Source organism: Eriocheir sinensis, chromosome 19 (genome assembly GCF_024679095.1).
Source record: "Eriocheir sinensis breed Jianghai 21 chromosome 19, ASM2467909v1, whole genome shotgun sequence".
Lineage (NCBI taxonomy): Eukaryota > Metazoa > Arthropoda > Malacostraca > Decapoda > Varunidae > Eriocheir > Eriocheir sinensis.
Window position 1 is genome coordinate 3497356 of NC_066527.1, and position 22111 is coordinate 3519466.

The window sequence follows — 22111 nt, forward strand, 5'->3', positions numbered from 1 at the left end:
AATATGAGGCCAATAGCGTTGCGGAACTAATATGAAAACATGAAAAAAGGAAAATTTAAGTAAAAATACAAATAGGAAAAAATTGTGAAAAGAAGAATGAAAGAAGAAACCGACAATGCAATGAAGAAGGTGAGGAAAGATGAAATAAAAAAAGGAAGATGACAACTTGATAAAGGCGAAAAAAAGACGAAAAAGTGACAAGACTTAATAAAAAAACACCAAGTAAAAGAGGAAAATTAAGAAAACAGAAGCAAAAACGAAAAACAAGAAGGAAAAGAATAAGAACAGAACTTGAAGTAGAACCTAGCTTTCTTTAGCATCAACAGTTACTCTAAGAGGCATGCTGTTCCCCAGCGCGCCCTTGACCGGGTTCCATTTAGCAGCGTTACTGGCTATTTTTGGCCTTGGTGGTCGCCGAAATGTCAAGTGGTCGCACGTTCCCCACACGATCGCAGACTCTTTCCCATACCAAGCTATTAGTCGTGGTAAGCATGTTGATAAAATGCATTCTTTAAATCCGTAGTGAGGTGGTTAGCATGCCAAGCTACGAATCTGCAGGCCTTGGTTTGAGTCCCGGCCCCGGCAGGTGGTCACGCCACACAGCTCTTCGTCCTCCCATTCGGGCTGGTGGATAAATGGTACCTGGGGAAACATGGGAGAGGTAACTGTGGTAACCCGGATGTCACACTGGCCCTGTGTCCAGAGGTAATAGGTTATTTCCCGCCAAAGGCTCAAGGGCCAATGTATAGGAGATAAGCACCGCGGCTATGCGCAGCTATAACGTATGCATACAATTTTACCTTAGCGTTCTGCTGACCTGTCTCTTGACGACTGAGAGTTCATTTGAAACATGTACAGAGTGCTAATGATTTGCTTCTTTATGTTTGTAATTCTTTCTTTTCTCACCCTGCTCCTTTTTATCATTAGAAGAACAGGTTATTTTTCCCATATATACATTATTCTGAAGCCTTGGCACACTGTACTTCTTTCATTTATCAATATATATATATATATATATATATATATATATATATATATATATATATATATATATATATATATATATATATATATATATATATATATATATATATATATATATATATATATATATATATATATATATATATATATATATATATATATATATATATATATATATATATATATATATATATATATATATATATATATATATATATATATATATATATATATATGAGTAAAGTACCACGAAATTATGCACCTTAGGCCGATCATCACTGCTTGTTACGAGTGTTCAGAACCCCCCCAACGCCCCCGCTGTGCTCCCCCCTATCCCCTGTGTCCCGCGACCAGTGTCCAGGGCTGATGAGCTTTACTGGAGCAAGAGAAGCGAGGCGCCGCGTCGCTATAAAAGCCAACGCAGGCCTCGCCAACACCACCACTCACAATCCAGCCCACACACAACCTCAACAATGACCGCAAAGGTGCTGCAGCTGCCCGCCTCTTGTCCACAACTGTGTTAGCGTTCACTGCTTCCTGACTTCCCTGTTGCGTGTTTATTCTCTTCTGGCGCTGCTACACTAGACAAACGACTGCATCTCATTCCGATTCTCTTATTAGTTACCCTCACTACTTAAAAATCTACAGTTTTTCAGAACAGACAATTCTATCATCCTTCAAGCCAAGATTAGTGCTCCCCCGTACAGCCCACCCATAGACCGAGAGTTACTCATTCCGGATCAACACCCCCCCCCCCCCCGCCCCATCACCCACACACTCACTCCCCCCCACACACCTCCCCCCCCCCCCCACACACACACACTAATCCTTCCCTTCACCCCCACAGCTCTCCCTCCTCCTCCTGGGCCTCGCCACCACCCTCGCGAGCGCCGCTGCCACCTCCTACGGGACCACCCAGCAAAACGCCGCCCCCGCCAACTATGACTTCAACTGGGCCGTCAACGACGCGCCCTCCGGCAACAACTACGGCCAGCAGGAGTCCCGCCAGGGCGACAACACGAAGGGATCCTACTACGTGCAGCTGCCCGACGGCCGCCTCCAGCGCGTCGACTACACCGTCAGCGGCGACTCCGGCTTCGTGGCGCAGGTCACCTACGAGGGCGAGGCCCAGTTACCCCAACAGAGATACGGCGCCCCCACAACCAGACCCACGCAGGGCTACGGCCGCTAGGCCTAATTCATCCTGGTGTCCCTGCACCGTACCGCACTGCACCGCACCGCACCGCCCCTCCCCGCCCCTCCCCAGCTGACAATCCCTGCAACGCCCCTGGACCACACCGTGCCACGTCATCTTGTATTTATTCCCTCGCCTCATGCATCACTCACAATAAAGTCACGGCAAGCATCCTCGGCCTCCTTCTCTGCCACCACCACTTCGTCCTAAACCACCAACACGTTAGCTGGGGATGGGTTTACAGGAGTTGTCTTATAGAGGACAACCAGCCTCCTACAGATTCCTTGTGTTATGTTCGTCACACACTTGTACTACCTCCACCAAAACACGTCATACACGCCACAATGTGTTGCGCCAAACAGGGACTTCCTCTCGGGCGCACGTACACCGAAGTTGAGGAGTGTTGCATCGAGACAGGTCTCTTCCCGTCAACGGCCAGCAAAACAGCACATTAAAATTGATTCAATCACACATCTAGGGATAAAGACGTTTGCGTTATTTTCATTCCTAAAACATGATGCCAGGGAATAGATAGATCATACTAATTATAATAAATGAACGTACAAAACTAAGCTGCTCTCCCACGACACAAACGACAGCAGAGAGTTAGCAATTATACCTTTCCACCCCTGAATAAAAGGAAAATTACTTTAGGACTTAAATAAAAAGGAGTGTCATCGGCAAGACATGAGCCGTCACCTCGTTGTCAGCACTTAAGTGGGATGAATGTGGCCTCGCGGAGACACACTTGGTAAACGGCACACAAGGGGAGTTGCTGGCCATCATCTGATATCACCTGAGAGAAGCTGACCCTGTGTCCACCTACTTTTTCGTTGGTCTACAAGCGCTAAACTGTTACTTTGGAGACTTAATATGTTGGGTGTATCCATTATCTTGTACAGGAGGGTAGCCATTAACCCGTACAATGGCTCATAGACAGCTCCTAGGGAACGGAGTTTTTCGTTGACTGATGTTGTTAGCAAAGACCTCAAGGGAATCGCCTAAGAGTGGACAGTTTATAATACCGGCTAAGTCATTCCGTAGCTCCTTTTTTTCTCTCTCATATAGAAGGATATTACTAGAGGGAACTAAAGACATCCTAATGACCCGTTTCCATTATATTTGTGCGTAGTGGTGCAAGAAACAAACGTTCATTCCTACTCTGACATATAAGTGGGGTTGGGTTAGGTCTGATTACGTTCATTTGGGACCGAGTTAAAGGTAAATTTGGAGGCATACGCTATAGCTGCGCGTAGCCTCGCTGCTCACCTCCGGCCCATCCGCCCTTGAACCTGTGGGGCATAAGAACCCATTACCCCGGGACACAGGGCCAGTGTGACATCCGGGTTACATCAACTTACCTTCCCCAGATTACACCAGGTACCCATTTATCGACCAGCCCAAAAAGGAGGCTGAGCAGCTTCTTGGGTTTCACGCCGACTGCCAGGGCCGGGATTCCAACAAGGTCCCACGGGTTCGTAGGTAAGCATGCTAGCCACTGACCTACGGAACCAATGTTAAATTCACTTTAGTTGCGTTGTTAGAGTGTTAACTTTAGTTAGGATGTGATGCATTGGGTAGAGTATGATTAGTTTGGGCTGGGATGTACGGTAGTGAATTGAGATGGATTGAATTGGGTTGCATTTGATTGGGTTGCGTTGGGTTGAGTTAGTTCCTTAGTGATGTGGCCCAACAACCTCCACCGCTCTCGTGATTGAACCTGCGACGGCAACGTTTAGGGCAGAATGGCAATTAATGGCGGTCGTACGACAGTCAATTGTTGGCGCGTAGACCACTGCCTCTCTGACGTAACCATGTTTAAGTGTCTGTACTGCCCATGTCAATAACATCTATTCAGAAGGACAAAGAATGCCTCCATTACTCGTCTCTTCAGATTTAGATGCAAAGTTTGCTTTTTTTCTCCGCGGTCTAGTGGTCAGTGTCCCTGGATACCACTCCGCGGGACCGGGTTCGAATCCCGACCCGGGAAGTCCACGTGCAGCCCACCCAGCTGTTCATCCTAACTTTCAGGTTGTCGATAAATAGGTACCTGGGGCAACCTGAGGAAGGTTAACTGAGGCAATCCCGGATTTCACACTGGCCCGTGTCCCGGTGAAATTGATTGCTACCTATCACAGGCTGAAGGAGCCATCGGATCGGAGATGAGAACAGCGGCCACGCGCAGCTGGAACGTATGCACCCACCTTTACCTTACCTTTATGATGTTCACTGACTCTTCATTATCCTCGTTACATCATTTATGCATGAATCTGCACCTTTTCCTCATTGCTTTCGACTTCATTGAAAATTCTTTCACATAAAATTACTCTTAAAATTTCACAGCTTACGGCTGTTCACCACAGCTTGTAAAGTGTGTCCAGCAGCTCTGCCGCCGCTGACCCCCAACTCCCCCTCTCCCTCGTCGGCTCCCTTGTGTCCCGTGACCGCGGCGTCCAGGGCTCCTCGACTTTTCCCAGCGTGAGCCGCGAGGCTCCGCGCCGCTATATAAGCCGCGGCGGGGCTCGCCAACACCACCACTCCCGCTCCAACGCACACCAACACAACGATGGCCGCAAAGGTGGGTTCCCGCCGCTGCTGCCTGCTGCTGCTGCCTGTTGGCCGCTGCCTACCATTGTATTAGTTTTTGTTGTTCTTCTGGACTGAGGGACTCCGTGCCCAGCCTACCGAGGCACTGCTGAAAATGTTCTCGTGCCCCGCATAACAATGCCCGTCACCGGTCCCGTCATTCAACGGTCTCTCTTCAGCCTGTCAGTCAGCCAGTGACTCTCCGTTTTGCATCATTCATCCGCTCTATTCGTGTGAACAGCTCTTCTGAGCCATACTAGAAACATGTACAGCCTTCATAAAGCACTAATGCACGAGACTTACTTAAGATTATCATTACAGTTCATGAAACATTACAAACAGACAGACTGCCGAGTAATCCTGCACCTGCACCCCCTTGCTGAAGATGTTCTAAATCATTAGCTATTCCACCTTTTATGTCACCTTCAAACCACAAACATTACCATAGCCTGCATCAGGACACCTCTTGAACAAAATGTAGACCCGTTTGGGTCTCTATTCCTCCCCCATTCCTGATAGTACCCCATTCCTCGCCCCAAAACTCTCCAGCTCCTTATCTTTCCCTGATCCACCACTCACACACACACACTAACCCCTTCCTTTACACGCCCACAGCTCTCCCTCCTCCTCCTGGGCCTCGCCGCCACCCTCGCGAGCACCGATGCCACCTCCTACGGGACAACCCAGCAAAACGCCGCCCCCGCCAACTATGACTTCAACTGGGCCGTCAACGACGCGCCCTCCGGCAACAACTACGGCCAGCAGGAGTCCCGCCAGGGCGACAACACGAAGGGATCCTACTACGTGCAGCTGCCCGACGGCCGCCTCCAGCGCGTCGACTACACCGTCAGCGGCGACTCCGGCTTCGTGGCGCAGGTCACCTACGAAGGCGAGGCCCAGTTCCCCCAACAGAGATACGGCGCCCCCACCACCAGACCCACGCAGGGCTACGGCCGCTAGGCCTAATACATCCTGGTGTCCCTGCACCGTACCGCTCTGCACCGCACCGCACCGCCCCTCCCCGCCCCTCCTCAGCTGACAATCCCTGCAACGCCCCTGGACCACACCGTGCCACGTCATCTTGTATTTATTCCCTCGCCTCATGCATCACTCACAATAAAGTCACGTCAAGCATCCTCGGCCTCCATCTCTGCCCCCACCACTTCGTCCTAAACCACCAACACGTTAGCTGGGGATGGGTTTACAGGAGTTGTCTTATAGAGGACGACCAGCCTCCTGCAGATTCCTTGTGTTATGTTTGTCACATACTTGTCCTGCCTCCACCACAACACGTCATACACGCCACACTGTGTTGCGCCAAACAGGGACTTCCTCTCGGGCACACGTACACTGACGTTGACGAGTGTTGCATCGAGACAGGTCTCTTCCCGTCAACGGCCAGCAAAACAGCACATTAAAATTGATTCAATAACACATCTAGGGATAAAGACGTTTGCGTTATTTTCATTCCTAAAACATGATGCCAGGGAATAGATAGATCATACTAATTATAATAAATGAACGTACAAAACTAAGCTGCTCTCCCACGACACAAACGACAGCAGAGCGTTAGCAATTATACCTTTCCACCCCTGAATACCAGGAAAATTACTTTAGGACTGAAATAAAACGAAGTATCATCGGCAAGACATGGGCCGTCACCTCGTTGTCAGCACTTAAGTGGGATGAATGTGGCCTCGCGGAGACACCCTTGGTAAACGGCACACAAGGGGAGTTGCTGGCCATCATCTGATATCACCTGAGAGAAGCTGACCCTGTGTCCACCTACTTTTTCGTTGGTCTACTAGCGCTAAACTGTTACTTTGGAGACTTCATATGTTGGGTGTATCCATTATCTTGTACAGGAGGGTAGCCATTAACCCGTACAATGGCTCATAGACAGCTCCTAGGGAACGGAGTTTTTCGTTGACTGATGTTGTTAGCAAAGACCTCAAGGAAATGGCCTAAGAATGGAGAGTTTATAATACCGGCTAAGTCATTCCGTAGCTCCTTTTTTTCTCTCTCATATAGAAGGATATTACTAGAGGGAACTAAAGACATCCTAATGACCCGTTTCCATTATATTAGTGCGTAGTGGTGCAAGAAACAAACGTTCATTCCTACTCTGACATATAAGTGGGGTTGGGTTAGGTCTGATTACGTTCATTTGGGACCGAGTTAAAGGTAAAATTGGAGGCATACGCTATAGCTGCGCGTAGCCTTGCTGCTCACCTCCGGCCCATCCGCCCTTGAGCCTGTGGGGGATAGAAACCCATCACCCCGGGACACAGGGCCAGTGTGACATCCGGGTTACATCAATTTACCTTTCTCAGATTACACCAGGTTCCCATTTATCGACCAGGTCAAAAAGGAGGCTGAGCAGCTTCTTGGGTTTCACGCCGACTGCCAGGGCCGGGATTCCAACAAGGTCCCACGGGTTCGAAGGTAAGCATGCTAGCCAATGACCTATGGAACCAATGTTAAATTCACTTTAGTTGCGCTGTTAGGGTGTTAACTTTAGTTAGGATGTGATGCATTGGGTAGAGTATGATTAGTTTTGGCTGGGATGTACGGTAGTGAATTAAGATGGATTGAATTGGGTTGCATTTGATTGGGTTGCGTTGGGTTGAGTTAGTTCCTTAGTGATGTGGCCCAACAACCTCCACCGCTCTCGTGATCGAACCTGCGACGGCAACGGTTAGGGCAAAAGGGCAATTAATGGCGGTCGTACGACATTAAATTGTTGGCGCGTAGACCACTGCCTCTCTGACGTAACCATGTTTAAGTGTCTGTACTGCCAATGTCAATAACATCTATTCAGAAGGACAAAGAATGCCTCCATTACACGTCTCTTCAGATTTAGATGCAAAGTTTGCTTTTTTTCTCCGCGGTCTAGTGGTCAGTGTCCCTGGATACCACTCCGCGGGACCGGGTTTGAATCCCGACCCGGGAAGTCCACGTGCAGCCCACCCAGCTGTTCATCCTAACGTTCAGGTTGTCGATAAATAGGTACCTGGGCCAACCTGAGGAAGGTTAACTGAGGCAATCCCGGATTTCACACTGGCCCGTGTCCCGGTGAAATTGATTGCTACCTATCACAAGCTGAAGGAGCCATCGGATCGGAGATGAGAACAGCGGCCACGCGCAGCTGGAACGTATGCACCCACCTTTACCTTACCTTTATGATGTTCACTGACTCTTCATTATCCTCGTTACATCATTTATGCAATAATCTGCACCTTTTCCTCATTGCTTTCGACTTCATTGAAAATTCTTTCACATAAAATTACTCTTAAAGTTTCACAGCTTACGGCTGTTCACCACAGCTTGTAAAGTGTGTCCAGCAGCTCTGCCGCCGCTGACCCCCAACTCCCCCTCTCCCTCGTCGGCTCCCTTGTGTCCCGTGACCGCGGCGTCCAGGGCTCCTTGACTTTTCCCAGCGTGAGCCGCGAGGCGCCGCGCCGCTATATAAGCCGCGGCGGGGCTCGCCAACACCACCACTCCCGCTCCAACGCACACCAACACAACGATGGCCGCAAAGGTGGGTTCCCGCCGCTGCTGCCTGCTGCTGCTGCCTGTTGGCCGCTGCCTACCATTGTATTAGTTTTTGTTGTTCTTCTGGACTGAGGGACTCCGTGCCCAGCCTACCGAGGCACTGCTGAAAATGTTCTCGTGCCCCGCATAACAATGCCCGTCACCGGTCCCGTCATTCAACGGTCTCTCTTCAGCCTGTCAGTCAGCCAGTGCCCCTCCGTTTTGCATCATTCAACCGCTCTATTCGTGTGAACAGCTCTTTTGAGCCACACTAGAAACATGTACAGCCTTCATAAAGCACTAATGCACGAGACTTACTTAAGATTATCATTACAGTTCATGAAACATTACAAACAGACAGACTGCCGAGTAATCCTGCACCTGCACCCCCTTGCTGAAGATGTTCTAAATCATTAGCTATTCCACCTTTTATGTCACCTTCAAACCACAAACATTACCATAGCCTGCATCAGGACACCTCTTGAACAAAATGTAGACCCGTTTGGGTCTCTATTCCTCCCCCATTCCTGATAGTACCCCATTCCTCGCCCCAAAACTCTCCTGCTCCTTATCTTTCCCTGATCCACCACTCACACACACACACTAACCCCTTCCTTTACACGCCCACAGCTCTCCCTCCTCCTCCTGGGCCTCGCCGCCACCCTCGCGAGCACCGATGCCACCTCCTACGGGACAACCCAGCAAAACGCCGCCCCCGCCAACTATGACTTCAACTGGGCCGTCAACGACGCGCCCTCCGGCAACAACTACGGCCAGCAGGAGTCCCGCCAGGGCGACAACACGAAGGGATCCTACTACGTGCAGCTGCCCGACGGCCGCCTCCAGCGCGTCGACTACACCGTCAGCGGCGACTCCGGCTTCGTGGCGCAGGTCACCTACGAAGGCGAGGCCCAGTTCCCCCAACAGAGATACGGCGCCCCCACCACCAGACCCACGCAGGGCTACGGCCGCTAGGCCTAATACATCCTGGTGTCCCTGCACCGTACCGCTCTGCACCGCACAGCACCGCCCCTCCCCGCCCCTCCTCAGCTGACAATCCCTGCAACGCCCCTGGACCACACCGTGCCACGTCATCTTATATTTATTCCCTCACCTCATGCATCACTCACAATAAAGTCACGGCAAGCATCCTCGGCCTCCTTCTCTGCCCCCACCACTTCGTCCTAAACCACCAACACGTTAGCTGGGGATGGGTTTACAGGAGTTGTCTTATAGAGGACGACCAGCCTCCTGCAGATTCCTTGTGTTATGTTCGTCACATACTTGTCCTGCCTCCACCACAACACGTCATACACGCCACACTGTGTTGCGCCAAACAGGGACTTCCTCTCGGGCACACGTACACTGACGTTGACGAGTGTTGCATCGAGACAGGTCTCTTCCCGTCAACGGCCAGCAAAACAGCACATTAAAATTGATTCAATAACACATCTAGGGATAAAGACGTTTGCGTTATTTTCATTCCTAAAACATGATGCCAGGGAATAGATAGATCATACTAATTATAATAAATGAACGTACAAAACTAAGCTGCTCTCCCACGACACAAACGACAGCTGAGCGTTAGCAATTATACCTTTCCACCCCTGAATAACAAGAAAATTACTTTAGGACTGAAATAAAACGAAGTATCATCGGCAAGACATGGGCCGTCACCTCGTTGTCAGCACTTAAGTGGGATGAATGTGGCCTCGCGGAGACACCCTTGGTAAACGGCACACAAGGGGAGTTGCTGGCCATCATCTGATATCACCTGAGAGAAGCTGACCCTGTGTCCACCTACTTTTTCGTTGGTCTACTAGCGCTAAACTGTTACTTTGGAGACTTCATATGTTGGGTGTATCCATTATCTTGTACAGGAGGGAAGCCATTAACCCGTACAATGGCTCATAGACAGCTCCTAGAGAACGGAGTTTTTCGTTGACTGATGTTGTTAGCAAAGACCTCAAGGAAATGGCCTAAGAATGGAGAGTTTATAATACCGGCTAAGTCATTCCGTAGCTCCTTTTTTTCTCTCTCATATAGAAGGATATTACTAGAGGGAACTAAAGACATCCTAATGACCCGTTTCCATTATATTAGTGCGTAGTGGTGCAAGAAACAAACGTTCATTCCTACTCTGACATATAAGTGGGGTTGGGTTAGGTCTGATTACGTTCATTTGGGACCGAGTTAAAGGTAAAATTGGAGGCATACGCTATAGCTGCGCGTAGCCTCGCTGCTCACCTCCGGCCCATCCGCCCTTGAGCCTGTGGGGCATAAGAACCCATTACCCCGGGACACAGGGCCAGTGTGACATCCGGGTTACATCAACTTACCTTCCCCAGATTACACCAGGTACCCATTTATCGACCAGGTCAAAAAGGAGGCTGAGCAGCTTCTTGGGTTTCACACCGACTGCCAGGGCCGGGATTCCAACAAGGTCCCACGGGTTCGTAGGTAAGCATGCTAGCCACTGACCTACGGAACCAATGTTAAATTCACTTTAGTTGCGCTGTTAGGGTGTTAACTTTAGTTAGGATGTGATGCACTGGGTAGAGTATGATTAGTTTTGGCTGGGATGTACGGTAGTGAACTGAGATGGATTGAATTGGGTTGCATTTGATTGGGTTGCGTTGGGTTGAGTTAGTTCCTTAGTGATGTGGCCCAACAACCTCCACCGCTCTCGTGATTGAACCTGCGACGGCAACGTTTAGGGCAGAATGGCAATTAATGGCGGTCGTACGACAGTCAATTGTTGGCGCGTAGACCACTGCCTCTCTGACGTAACCATGTTTAAGTGTCTGTACTGCCCATGTCAATAACATCTATTCAGAAGGACAAAGAATGCCTCTATTACACGTCTCTTCAGATTTAGATGCAGAGCTTGCTTTTTTTCTCCGCGGTCTAGTGGTCAGTGTGCCTGTATACCACTCCGCGGGCCCGGGTTCGAGTCCCGGCCCGGGAAGTCCACGTGCAGCCCACCCAACTGTTCATCCTAACTTTCAGGTTGTCGATAAATAGGTACCTGGGGCAACCTGAGGAAGGTTAACTGCGGCAATCCCGGATTTCACACTGGCCCGTGTCCCGGTGAAATTGATTGCTACCTATCACAGGCTGAAGGAGCCATCGTATCGGAGATGAGAACAGCGGCCACGCGCAGCTGGAGTGTATGCACCCACCTTTACCTTACCTTTATGATATTCACTGACTCTTCATTATTTCAAAGAAAACCTCGTTACATCATTTAAGCATGAATCTGCACCTTTTCCTCATTGCTTTCGACTTCATTGAAAATTCTTTCACATAAAATTACTCTTAAAGTTTCACAGCTTAAGGCTGCTCACCACAGCTTGTAAAGTGTGTCCAGCAGCTCTCCCGCCGCTGACCCCCAACTCCCCCTCTCCTTCGTCGGCTCCCTTGAGGAGCCCTGGACGCCGCGTCCAGGGCTCCTCGACTTTTCCCAGCGTGAGCCGCGAGGCGCCGCGCCGCTATATAAGCCGCGGCGGGGCTCGCCAACACCACCACTCCCGCTCCAACCCACACCAACACAACGATGGCCGCAAAGGTGGGTTCCCGCCGCTGCTGCCTGCTGCTGCTGCCTGTTGGCCGCTGCCTACCATTGTATTAGTTTTTGTTGTTCTTCTGGACTGAGGGACTCCGTGCCCAGCCTCCCGGGGCACTGCTGAAAATGTTCTCGTGCCCCGCATGACAATGCGCGTCACCGGTCCCGTCATTCACCGGTCTCTCTTCAGCCTGTCAGTCAGCCAGTGCCTCTCCGTTTTGCATCATTCAACCGCTCTATTCGTGTGAACATCTCTTTTGAGCCACACTAGAAACATGTACAGCCTTCATAAAGCACTAATGCACGAGACTTACTTAAGATTATCATTACAGTTCATAAAACATTACAAACAGACAGACTGCCGAGTAATCCTGCACCTGCACCCCCTTGCTGAAGATGTTCTAAATCATTAGCTATTCCACCTTTTATGTCACCTTCAAACCACAAACATTACCATACCCTGCATCAGGACACCTCTTAAACAAAATGTAGACCCGTTTGGGTCTCTATTCCTCCCCCATTCCTGATAGTACCCCATTCCTCGCCCCAAAACTCTCCAGCTCCTTATCTTTCCCTGATCCACCACTCACACACACACACTAACCCATTCCTTTACACGCCCACAGCTCTCCCTCCTCCTCCTGGGCCTCGCCGCCACCCTCGCGAGCACCGCTGCCACCTCCTACGGGCCCACCCAGCAAAACGCCGCCCCCGCCAACTATGACTTCAACTGGGCCGTCAACGACGCGCCCTCCAGCAACAACTACGGCCAGCAGGAGTCCCGCCAGGGCGACAACACGAAGGGATCCTACTACGTGCAGCTGCCCGACGGCCGCCTCCAGCGCGTCGACTACACCGTCAGCGGCGACTCCGGCTTCGTGGCGCAGGTCACCTACGAAGGCGAGGCCCAGTTCCCCCAGCAGAGATACGGCGCCCCCACCACCAGACCCACGCAGGGCTACGGCCGCTAGGCCTAATATATCCTGGTGTCCCTGCACCGTACCGCTCTGCACCGCACCGCACCGCCCCTCCCCGCCCCTCCCCAGCTGACAATCCCTGCAACGCCCCTGGACCACACCGTGCCACGTCATCTTGTATTTATTCCCTCGCCTCATGCATCACTCACAATAAAGTCACGGCAAGCATCCTCGGCCTCCTTCTCTGCCCCCACCACTTCGTCCTAAACCACCAACAGGTTAGCTGGGGATGGGTTTACAGGAGTTGTCTTATAGAGGACGACCAGCCTCCTGCAGATTCCTTGTGTTATGTTTGTCACATACTTGTCCTGCCTCCACCACAACACGTCATACACGCCACACTGTCTTGCGCCAAACAGGGACTTCCTCTCGGGCACACGTACACTGAAGTTGACGAGTGTTGCATCGAGACAGGTCTCTTCCCGTCAACGGCCAGCAAAACAGCACATTAAAATTGATTCAATAACACATCTAGGGATAAAGACGTTTGCGTTATTTTCATTCCTAAAACATGATGCCAGGGAATAGATAGATCATACTAATTATAATAAATGAACGTACAAAACTAAGCTGCTCTCCCACGACACAAACGACAGCAGAGCGTTAGCAATTATACCTTTCCACCCCTGAATAACAAGAAAATTACTTTTGGACTAAAATAAAACGGAGTGTCATCGGCAAGACATGGGCCGTAACCTCGTTGTCAGCACTTAAGTGGGATCAATGTGGCCTCGCGGAGATACACTTGGTAAACGGCACACAAGGGGAGTTCCAGGCCATCATCTGATATCACCTGAGAGAAGCTGACCCTGTGTCCACCTACTTTTTCGTTGGTCTACTAGCGCTAAACTGTTACTTTGGAGACTTCATATGTTGGGTGCATCCATTATCTTGTACAGGAGGGAAGCCATTAACCCGTACAATGGCTCATAGACAGCTCCTAGAGAACGGAGTTTTTCGTTGACTGATGTTGTTAGCAAAGACCTCAAGGGAATGGCCTAAGAATGGAGAGTTTATAATACCGGCTAAGTCATTCCGTAGCTCCTTTTTTTCTCTCTCATATAGAAGGATATTACTAGAGGGAACTAAAGACATCCTAATGACCCGTTTCCATTATATTAGTGCGTAGTGGTGCAAGAAACAAACGTTCATTCCTACTCTGACATATAAGTGGGGTTAGGTCTGATTACGTTAATTTGGGACCGAGTTAAAGGTAAATTTGGAGGCATACGCTATAGCTGCGCGTAGCCTCGCTGCTCACCTCCGGCCCATCCGCCCTTGAGCCTGTGGGGTATAAGAACCCATTACCCCGGGACACAGGGCCAGTGTGACATCCGGGTTACATCAACTTACCTTCCCCAGATTACACCAGGTACCCATTTATCGACCAGGTCAAAAAGGAGGCTGAGCAGCTTCTTGGGTTTCACGCCGACTGCCAGGGCCGGGATTCCAACAAGGTCCCACGGGTTCGTAGGTAAGCATGCTAGCCACTGACCTACGGAACCAATGTTAAATTCACTTTAGTTGCGTTGTTAGAGTGTTAACTTTAGTTAGGATGTGATGCATTGGGTAGAGTATGATTAGTTTTGGCTGGGATGTACGGTAGTGAATTGAGATGGATTGAATTGGGTTGCATTTGATTGGGTTGCGTTGGGTTGAGTTAGTTCCTTAGTGATGTGGCCCAACAACCTCCACCGCTCTCGTGATTGAACCTGCGACGGCAACGTTTAGGGCAGAAGGGCAATTAATGGCGGTCGTACGACAGTCAATTGTTGGCGCGTAGACCACTGCCTCTCTGACGTAACCATGTTTAAGTGTCTGTACTGCCCATGTCAATAACATCTATTCAGAAGGACAAAGAATGCCTCCATTACACGTCTCTTCAGATTTAGATGCAAAGTTTGCTTTTTTTCTCCGTGGTCTAGTGGTCAGTGTCCCTGGATACCACTCCGCGGGCCCGGGTTCGAATCCCGGCCCGGGAAGTCCACGTGCAGAACACCCAGCTGTTCATCCTCCCTTTCAGGTTGTCGATAAATAGGTACCTGGGCCAACCTGAGGAAGGTTATGTGCGGAAATCCCGGATTTCACACTGGCCAGTGTCCCGGTGAAATTGATTGCTATCTATCACAGGCTGAAGGAGCCATCGTATCGGAGATGAGAACAGCGGCCACGCGCAGCTGGAGTGTATGCACCCACCTTTACCTTACCTTTATGATGTTCACTGACTCTTCATTATTTCAAAGAAAACCTCGTTATATCATTTATGCATGAATCTGCACCTTTTCCTCATTGCTTTCGACTTCATAGAAAATTCTTTCACATAAAATTTCTCTTAAAGTTTTACAGCTTAAGGCTGTTCACCACAGCTTGTAAAGTGTGTCCAGCAGCTCTCCCGCCGCTGACCCCCAACTCCCCCTCGCCCTCGTCGGCTCCCTTGTGTCCCGTGACACCGGCGTTCAGGGCTCCTCAACTTTTCCCAGCGTGAGCCGCGAGGCGCCGCGCCGCTATATAAGCCGCGGCGGGGCTCGCCAACACCACCACTCCCGCTCCAACCCACACCAACACAACGATGGCCGCAAAGGTGGGTTCCCGCTGCTGCCTGCTGCTGCTGCCTGTTGGCCGCTGGCTACCATTGTATTAGTGTTTGTTGTTCTTCTGGACTGAGGGACTCCGTGCCCAGCCTCCCGAGACACCGCTGAAAATGTTCTCGTGCCCCGCATAACAATGCCCGTCACCGGTCCCGTCATTCACCGGTCTCTCTTCAGCCTGTCAGTCAACCAGTGCCTCTCCGTTTTGCATCATTCATCCGCTCTATTCGTGTGAAAAGCTCTTCTGAGCCATACTAGAAACATGTACACCCTTCATAAAACACTAATGCACGAGACTTACTTAAGATTATCATTACAGTTCATGAAATATTACAAACAGACAGACTGCCGAGTAATCCTCCACCAGCACCCCCTTGCTGAAGATGTTCTAAATCATTAGCTATTCCACCTTTTATGTCACCTTCAAACCACAAACATTACCATAGCCTGCATCAGGACACCTCTTGAACAAAATGTAGACCCGTTTGGGTCTCTATTCCTCCCCCATTCCTGATAGTACCCCATTCCTCGCCCCAAAACTCTCCTGCTCCTTATCTTTCCCTGATCCACCACTCACACACACACACTAACCCCTTCCTTTACACGCCCACAGCTCTCCCTCCTCCTCCTGGGCCTCGCCGCCACCCTCGCGAGCACCGCTGCCACCTCCTACGGGCCCACCCAGCAAAACGCCGCCCCCGCCAACTATGACTTCAACTGGGCCGTCAACGACGCGCCCTCCAGCAACAACTACGGCCAGCAGGAGTCCCGCCAGGGCGACAACACCAAGGGATCCTACTACGTGCAGCTGCCCGACGGCCGCCTCCAGCGCGTCGACTACACCGTCAGCGGCGACTCCGGCTTCGTGGCGCAGGTCACCTACGAAGGCGAGGCCCAGTTCCCCCAGCAGAGATACGGCGCCCCCACCACCAGACCCACGCAGGGCTACGGCCGCTAGGCCTAATATATCCTGGTGTCCCTGCACCGTACCGCTCTGCACCGCACCGCACCGCCCCTCCCCGCCCCTCCCCAGCTGACAATCCCTGCAACGCCCCTGGACCACACCGTGCCACGTCATCTTGTATTTATTCCCTCGCCTCATGCATCACTCACAATAAAGTCACGGCAAGCATCCTCGGCCTCCTTCTCTGCCCCCACCACTTCGTCCTAAACCACCAACAGGTTAGCTGGGGATGGGTTTACAGGAGTTGTCTTATAGAGGACGACCAGCCTCCTGCAGATTCCTTGTGTTATGTTTGTCACATACTTGTCCTGCCTCCACCACAACACGTCATACACGCCACACTGTGTTGCGCCAAACAGGGACTTCCTCTCGGGCACACGTACACTGAAGTTGACGAGTGTTGCATCGAGACAGGTCTCTTCCCGTCAACGGCCAGCAAAACAGCACATTAAAATTGATTCAATAACACATCTAGGGATAAAGACGTTTGCGTTATTTTCATTCCTAAAACATGATGCCAGGGAATAGATAGATCATACTAATTATAATAAATGAACGTACAAAACTAAGCTGCTCTCCCACGACACAAACGACAGCAGAGCGTTAGCAATTATACCTTTCCACCCCTGAATAACAAGAAAATTACTTTTGGACTAAAATAAAACGGAGTGTCATCGGCAAGACATGGGCCGTCACCTCGTTGTCAGCACTTAAGTGGGATCAATGTGGCCTCGCGGAGATACACTTGGTAAACGGCAAACAAGGGGAGTTCCAGGCCATCATCTGATATCACCTGAGAGAAGCTGACCCTGTGTCCACCTACTTTTTCGTTGGTCTACTAGCGCTAAACTGTTACTTTGGAGACTTCATATGTTGGGTGCATCCATTATCTTGTACAGGAGGGAAGCCATTAACCCGTACAATGGCTCATAGACAGCTCCTAGAGAACGGAGTTTTTCGTTGACTGATGTTGTTAGCAAAGACCTCAAGGGAATGGCCTAAGAATGGAGAGTTTATAATACCGGCTAAGTCATTCCGTAGCTCCTTTTTTTCTCTCTCATATAGAAGGATATTACTGGAGGGAACTAAAGACATCCTAATGACCCGTTTCCATTATATTAGTGCGTAGTGGTGCAAGAAACAAACGTTCATTCCTACTCTGACATATAAGTGGGGTTGGGTTAGGTCTGATTACGTTAATTTGGGACCGAGTTAAAGGTAAATTTGGAGGCATACGCTATAGCTGCGCGTAGCCTCGCTGCTCACCTCCGGCCCATCCGCCCTTGAGCCTGTGGGGTATAAGAACCCATTACCCCGGGACACAGGGCCAGTGTGACATCCGGGTTACATCAACTTACCTTCCCCAGATTACACCAGGTACCCATTTATCGACCAGGTCAAAAAGGAGGCTGAGCAGCTTCTTGGGTTTCACGCCGACTGCCAGGGCCGGGATTCCAACAAGGTCCCACGGGTTCGTAGGTAAGCATGCTAGCCACTGACCTACGGAACCAATGTTAAATTCACTTTAGTTGCGTTGTTAGAGTGTTAACTTTAGTTAGGATGTGATGCATTGGGTAGAGTATGATTAGTTTTGGCTGGGATGTACGGTAGTGAATTGAGATGGATTGAATTGGGTTGCATTTGATTGGGTTGCGTTGGGTTGAGTTAGTTCCTTAGTGATGTGGCCCAACAACCTCCACCGCTATCGCGATTGAAACTGCGACGGCAACGTTTAGGGCAGAAGGGCAATTAATGGCGGTCGTACGACAGTCAATTGTTGGCGCGTAGACCACTGCCTCTCTGACGTAACCATGTTTAAGTGTCTGTACTGCCCATGTCAATAACATCTATTCAGAAGGACAAAGAACGCCTCCATTACACGTCTCTTCAGATTTAGATGCAAAGTTTGCTTTTTTTCTCCGTGGTCTAGTGGTCAGTGTCCCTGGATACCACTCCGCGGGCCCGGGTTCGAATCCCGGCCCGGGAAGTCCACGTGCAGAACACCCAGCTGTTCATCCTCCCTTTCAGGTTGTCGATAAATAGGTACCTGGGCCAACCTGAGGAAGGTTATGTGCGGAAATCCCGGATTTCACACTGGCCCGTGTCCCGGTGAAATTGATTGCTATCTATCACAGGCTGAAGGAGCCATCGTATCGGAGATGAGAACAGCGGCCACGCGCAGCTGGAGTGTATGCACCCACCTTTACCTTACCTTTATGATGTTCACTGACTCTTCATTATTTCAAAGAAAACCTCGTTATATCATTTATGCATGAATCTGCACCTTTTCCTCATTGCTTTCGACTTCATAGAAAATTCTTTCACATAAAATTTTTCTTAAAGTTTTACAGCTTAAGGCTGTTCACCACAGCTTGTAAAGTGTGTCCAGCAGCTCTCCCGCCGCTGACCCCCAACTCCCCCTCGCCCTCGTCGGCTCCCTTGTGTCCCGTGACACCGGCGTTCAGGGCTCCTCAACTTTTCCCAGCGTGAGCCGCGAGGCGCCGCGCCGCTATATAAGCCGCGGCGGGGCTCGCCAACACCACCACTCCCGCTCCAACCCACACCAACACAACGATGGCCGCAAAGGTGGGTTCCCGCCGCTGCTGCCTGCTGCTGCTGCCTGTTGGCCGCTGGCTACCATTGTATTAGTGTTTGCTGTTCTTCTGGACTGAGGGACTCCGTGCCCAGCCTCCCGAGACACCGCTGAAAATGTTCTCGTGCCCCACATAACAATGCCCGTCACCGGTCCCGTCATTCACCGGTCTCTCTTCAGCCTGTCAGTCAACCAGTGCCTCTCCGTTTTGCATCATTCATCCGCTCTATTCGTGTGAACAGCTCTTCTGAGCCATACTAGAAACATGTACACCCTTCATAAAGCACTAATGCACGAGACTTACTTAAGATTATCATTACAGTTCATGAAATATTACAAACAGACAGACTGCCGAGTAATCCTCCACCAGCACCCCCTTGCTGAAGATGTTCTAAATCATTAGCTATTCCACCTTTTATGTCACCTTCAAACCACAAACATTACCATAGCCTGCATCAGGACACCTCTTGAACAAAATGTAGACCCGTTTGGGTCTCTATTCCTCCCCCATTCCTGATAGTACCACATTCCTCGCCCCAAAACTCTCCAGCTCCTTATCTTTCCCTGATCCACCACTCACACACACACACTAACCCCTTCCTTTACACGCCCACAGCTCTCCCTCCTCCTCCTGGGCCTCGCCGCCACCCTCGCGAGCACCGATGCCACCTCCTACGGGCCCACCCAGCAAAACGCCGCCCCCGCCAACTATGACTTCAACTGGGCCGTCAACGACGCGCCCTCCAGCAACAACTACGGCCAGCAGGAGTCCCGCCAGGGCGACAACACGAAGGGATCCTACTACGTGCAGCTGCCCGACGGCCGCCTCCAGCGCGTCGACTACACCGTCAGCGGCGACTCCGGCTTCGTGGCGCAGGTCACCTACGAAGGCGAGGCCCAGTTCCCCCAACAGAGATACGGCGCCCCCACCACCAGACCCACGCAGGGCTACGGCCGCTAGGCCTAATATATCCTGGTGTCCCTGCACCGTACCGCTCTGCACCGCACCGCACCGCCCCTCCCCGCCCCTCCCCAGCTGACAATCCCTGCAACGCCCCTGGACCACACCGTGCCACGTCATCTTGTATTTATTCCCTCGCCTCATGCATCACTCACAATAAAGTCACGGCAAGCATCCTCGGCCTCCTTCTCTGCCCCCACCACTTCGTCCTAAACCACCAACAGGTTAGCTGGGGATGGGTTTACAGGAGTTGTCTTATAGAGGACGACCAGCCTCCTGCAGATTCCTTGTGTTATGTTTGTCACATACTTGTCCTGCCTCCACCACAACACGTCATACACGCCACACTGTCTTGCGCCAAACAGGGACTTCCTCTCGGGCACACGTACACTGAAGTTGACGAGTGTTGCATCGAGACAGGTCTCTTCCCGTCAACGGCCAGCAAAACAGCACATTAAAATTGATTCAATAACACATCTAGGGATAAAGACGTTTGCGTTATTTTCATTCCTAAAACATGATGCCAGGGAATAGATAGATCATACTAATTATAATAAATGAACGTACAAAACTAAGCTGCTCTCCCACGACACAAACGACAGCAGAGCGTTAGCAATTATACCTTTCCACCCCTGAATAACAAGAAAATTACTTTTGGACTAAAATAAAACGGAGTGTCATCGGCAAGACATGGGCCGTCACCTCGTTGTCAGCACTTAAGTGGGATGAATGTGGCCTCGCGGAGATACACTTGGTAAACGCCACACAAGGGGAGTTGCTGGCCATCATCTGACATCACCTGGGAGAAGCTGACCCTTTTTCCACCAAGTTTTTCGTTGGTCTACTAGCGCTAAACTGTTACTAAGGAGACTTAATATGTTGGGTGTATCCATTATCTTGTCCAGGAGGGTAGCCATTAACCCGGACAATGGCTCATAGACAGCTCCTAGGGAACGAAGTTTCGTTGACTGATATTGTTAGCATTGACCTCAAGGGAATGGTCTAAGAGTGGACAGTTTATAATACCGGCTAAGTCATTCCGTAGCTCCTTTTTTTTCTCTCTCATATAGAAGGATATTACTAGAGGGAACTAAAGACATCCTAATGACCCGTTTCCATTATATTAGTGCGTAGTGGTGCAAGAAACAAACGTTCATTCCTACTCTGACATATAAGTGGGGTTGGGTTAGGTCTGATTACGTTCATTTCGGACCGAGTTAAAGGTAAAATTGGAGGCATACGCTATAGCTGCGCGTAGCCTCGCTGCTCACCTCCGTCCCATCCGCCCTTGAGCCTGTGGGGCATAAGAACCCATTACCCCGGGACACAGGGCCAGTGTGACATCCGGGTTACATCAACTTACCTTCCCCAGATTACACCAGGTACCCATTTATCGACCAGCCCAAAAAGGAGGCTGAGCAGCTTCTTGGGTTTCACGCCGACTGCCAGGGCCGGGATTCGAACAAGGTCCCACGGGTTCGTAGGTAAGCATGCTAGCCACTGACCTACGGAACCAATGTTAAATTCACTTTAGTTGCGCTGTTAGGGTGTTAACTTTAGTTAGGATGTGATGCATTGGGTAGAGTATGATTAGTTTTGGCTGGGATGTACGGTAGTGAATTGAGATGGATTGAATAGGGCAGTATTTAATTGGGTTGCGTTGGGTCGAGTTGGTTCCTTAGATATGTGGCCCAACAACCTCCACCGCTCTCGTGATTGAACCTGCGACGGCAACGTTTAGGGCAGAATGGCAATTAATGGCGGTCGTACGACAGTCAATTGTTGGCGCGTAGACCACTGCCTCTCTGACGTAACCATGTTTAAGTGTCTGTACTGCCCATGTCAATAACATCTATTCAGAAGGACAAAGAATGCCTCCATTACACGTCTCTTCAGATTTAGATGCAAATATTACTTTTTTTCTCCGTGGTCTAGTGGTCAGTGTCCCTGGATACCACTCCGCGGGCCCGGGTTCGAGTCCCGGCCCGGGAAGTCCGCGTGCAGCCCACCCAGCTGTTCATACTCCCTTTCGGGTTGTCGATAAATAGGTACCTGAGGAAACCTGAGGAAGGTTAACTGCGTCAATCCCGGATTTCACACTGGCCCGTGTCCCGGGGAAATTGATTCTTACCTATCACAGGCATAAGGAGCCATCCGATCGGAT

General features: G+C 50.4%; 6 protein-coding genes across 6 annotated transcripts; all 6 read left to right on the top strand.

The window, feature by feature from the left end:
* The first annotated feature begins 1292 nt into the window (after window positions 1-1292).
* On the top strand, window positions 1293-2698 carry LOC127000543 (pro-resilin-like). Its single transcript, XM_050864307.1, has 2 exons — window positions 1293-1469; window positions 1832-2698. Exons 1-2 carry the CDS (start codon window positions 1458-1460, stop codon window positions 2174-2176), a joined length of 357 nt encoding a protein of 118 aa, XP_050720264.1. The 5' UTR covers window positions 1293-1457; the 3' UTR covers window positions 2177-2698.
* Window positions 2699-4203: 1505 nt separating this feature from the next.
* On the top strand, window positions 4204-6066 carry LOC127000545 (pro-resilin-like). Its single transcript, XM_050864308.1, has 2 exons — window positions 4204-4757; window positions 5381-6066. The coding sequence occupies exons 1-2, from the start codon at window positions 4746-4748 to the stop codon at window positions 5723-5725; spliced, it is 357 nt and encodes a 118-aa protein (XP_050720265.1). The 5' UTR covers window positions 4204-4745; the 3' UTR covers window positions 5726-6066.
* Window positions 6067-8071: 2005 nt separating this feature from the next.
* Window positions 8072-9390, top strand: LOC127000547 (pro-resilin-like). Its single transcript, XM_050864312.1, has 2 exons — window positions 8072-8306; window positions 8930-9390. The coding sequence occupies exons 1-2, from the start codon at window positions 8295-8297 to the stop codon at window positions 9272-9274; spliced, it is 357 nt and encodes a 118-aa protein (XP_050720269.1). The 5' UTR covers window positions 8072-8294; the 3' UTR covers window positions 9275-9390.
* Window positions 9391-11838: 2448 nt separating this feature from the next.
* On the top strand, window positions 11839-13453 carry LOC127000548 (cuticle protein 19.8-like). The gene is made up of 2 exons (XM_050864313.1): window positions 11839-11867; window positions 12491-13453. Exons 1-2 carry the CDS (start codon window positions 11856-11858, stop codon window positions 12833-12835), a joined length of 357 nt encoding a protein of 118 aa, XP_050720270.1. The 5' UTR covers window positions 11839-11855; the 3' UTR covers window positions 12836-13453.
* A 2553-nt stretch (window positions 13454-16006) lies between these two features.
* On the top strand, window positions 16007-17007 carry LOC127000947 (cuticle protein 19.8-like; the record flags this gene model as incomplete). Its single annotated transcript, XM_050865123.1, has 1 exon — window positions 16007-17007. A coding segment is annotated over one exon (381 nt), but the record flags the coding sequence as incomplete, so codon positions are not given.
* A 1960-nt stretch (window positions 17008-18967) lies between these two features.
* LOC127000948 (pro-resilin-like) lies at window positions 18968-20590 on the top strand. Its single transcript, XM_050865125.1, has 2 exons — window positions 18968-18979; window positions 19561-20590. The coding sequence occupies exons 1-2, from the start codon at window positions 18968-18970 to the stop codon at window positions 19945-19947; spliced, it is 399 nt and encodes a 132-aa protein (XP_050721082.1). The 3' UTR covers window positions 19948-20590.
* The last annotated feature ends 1521 nt before the right edge of the window (window positions 20591-22111 follow it).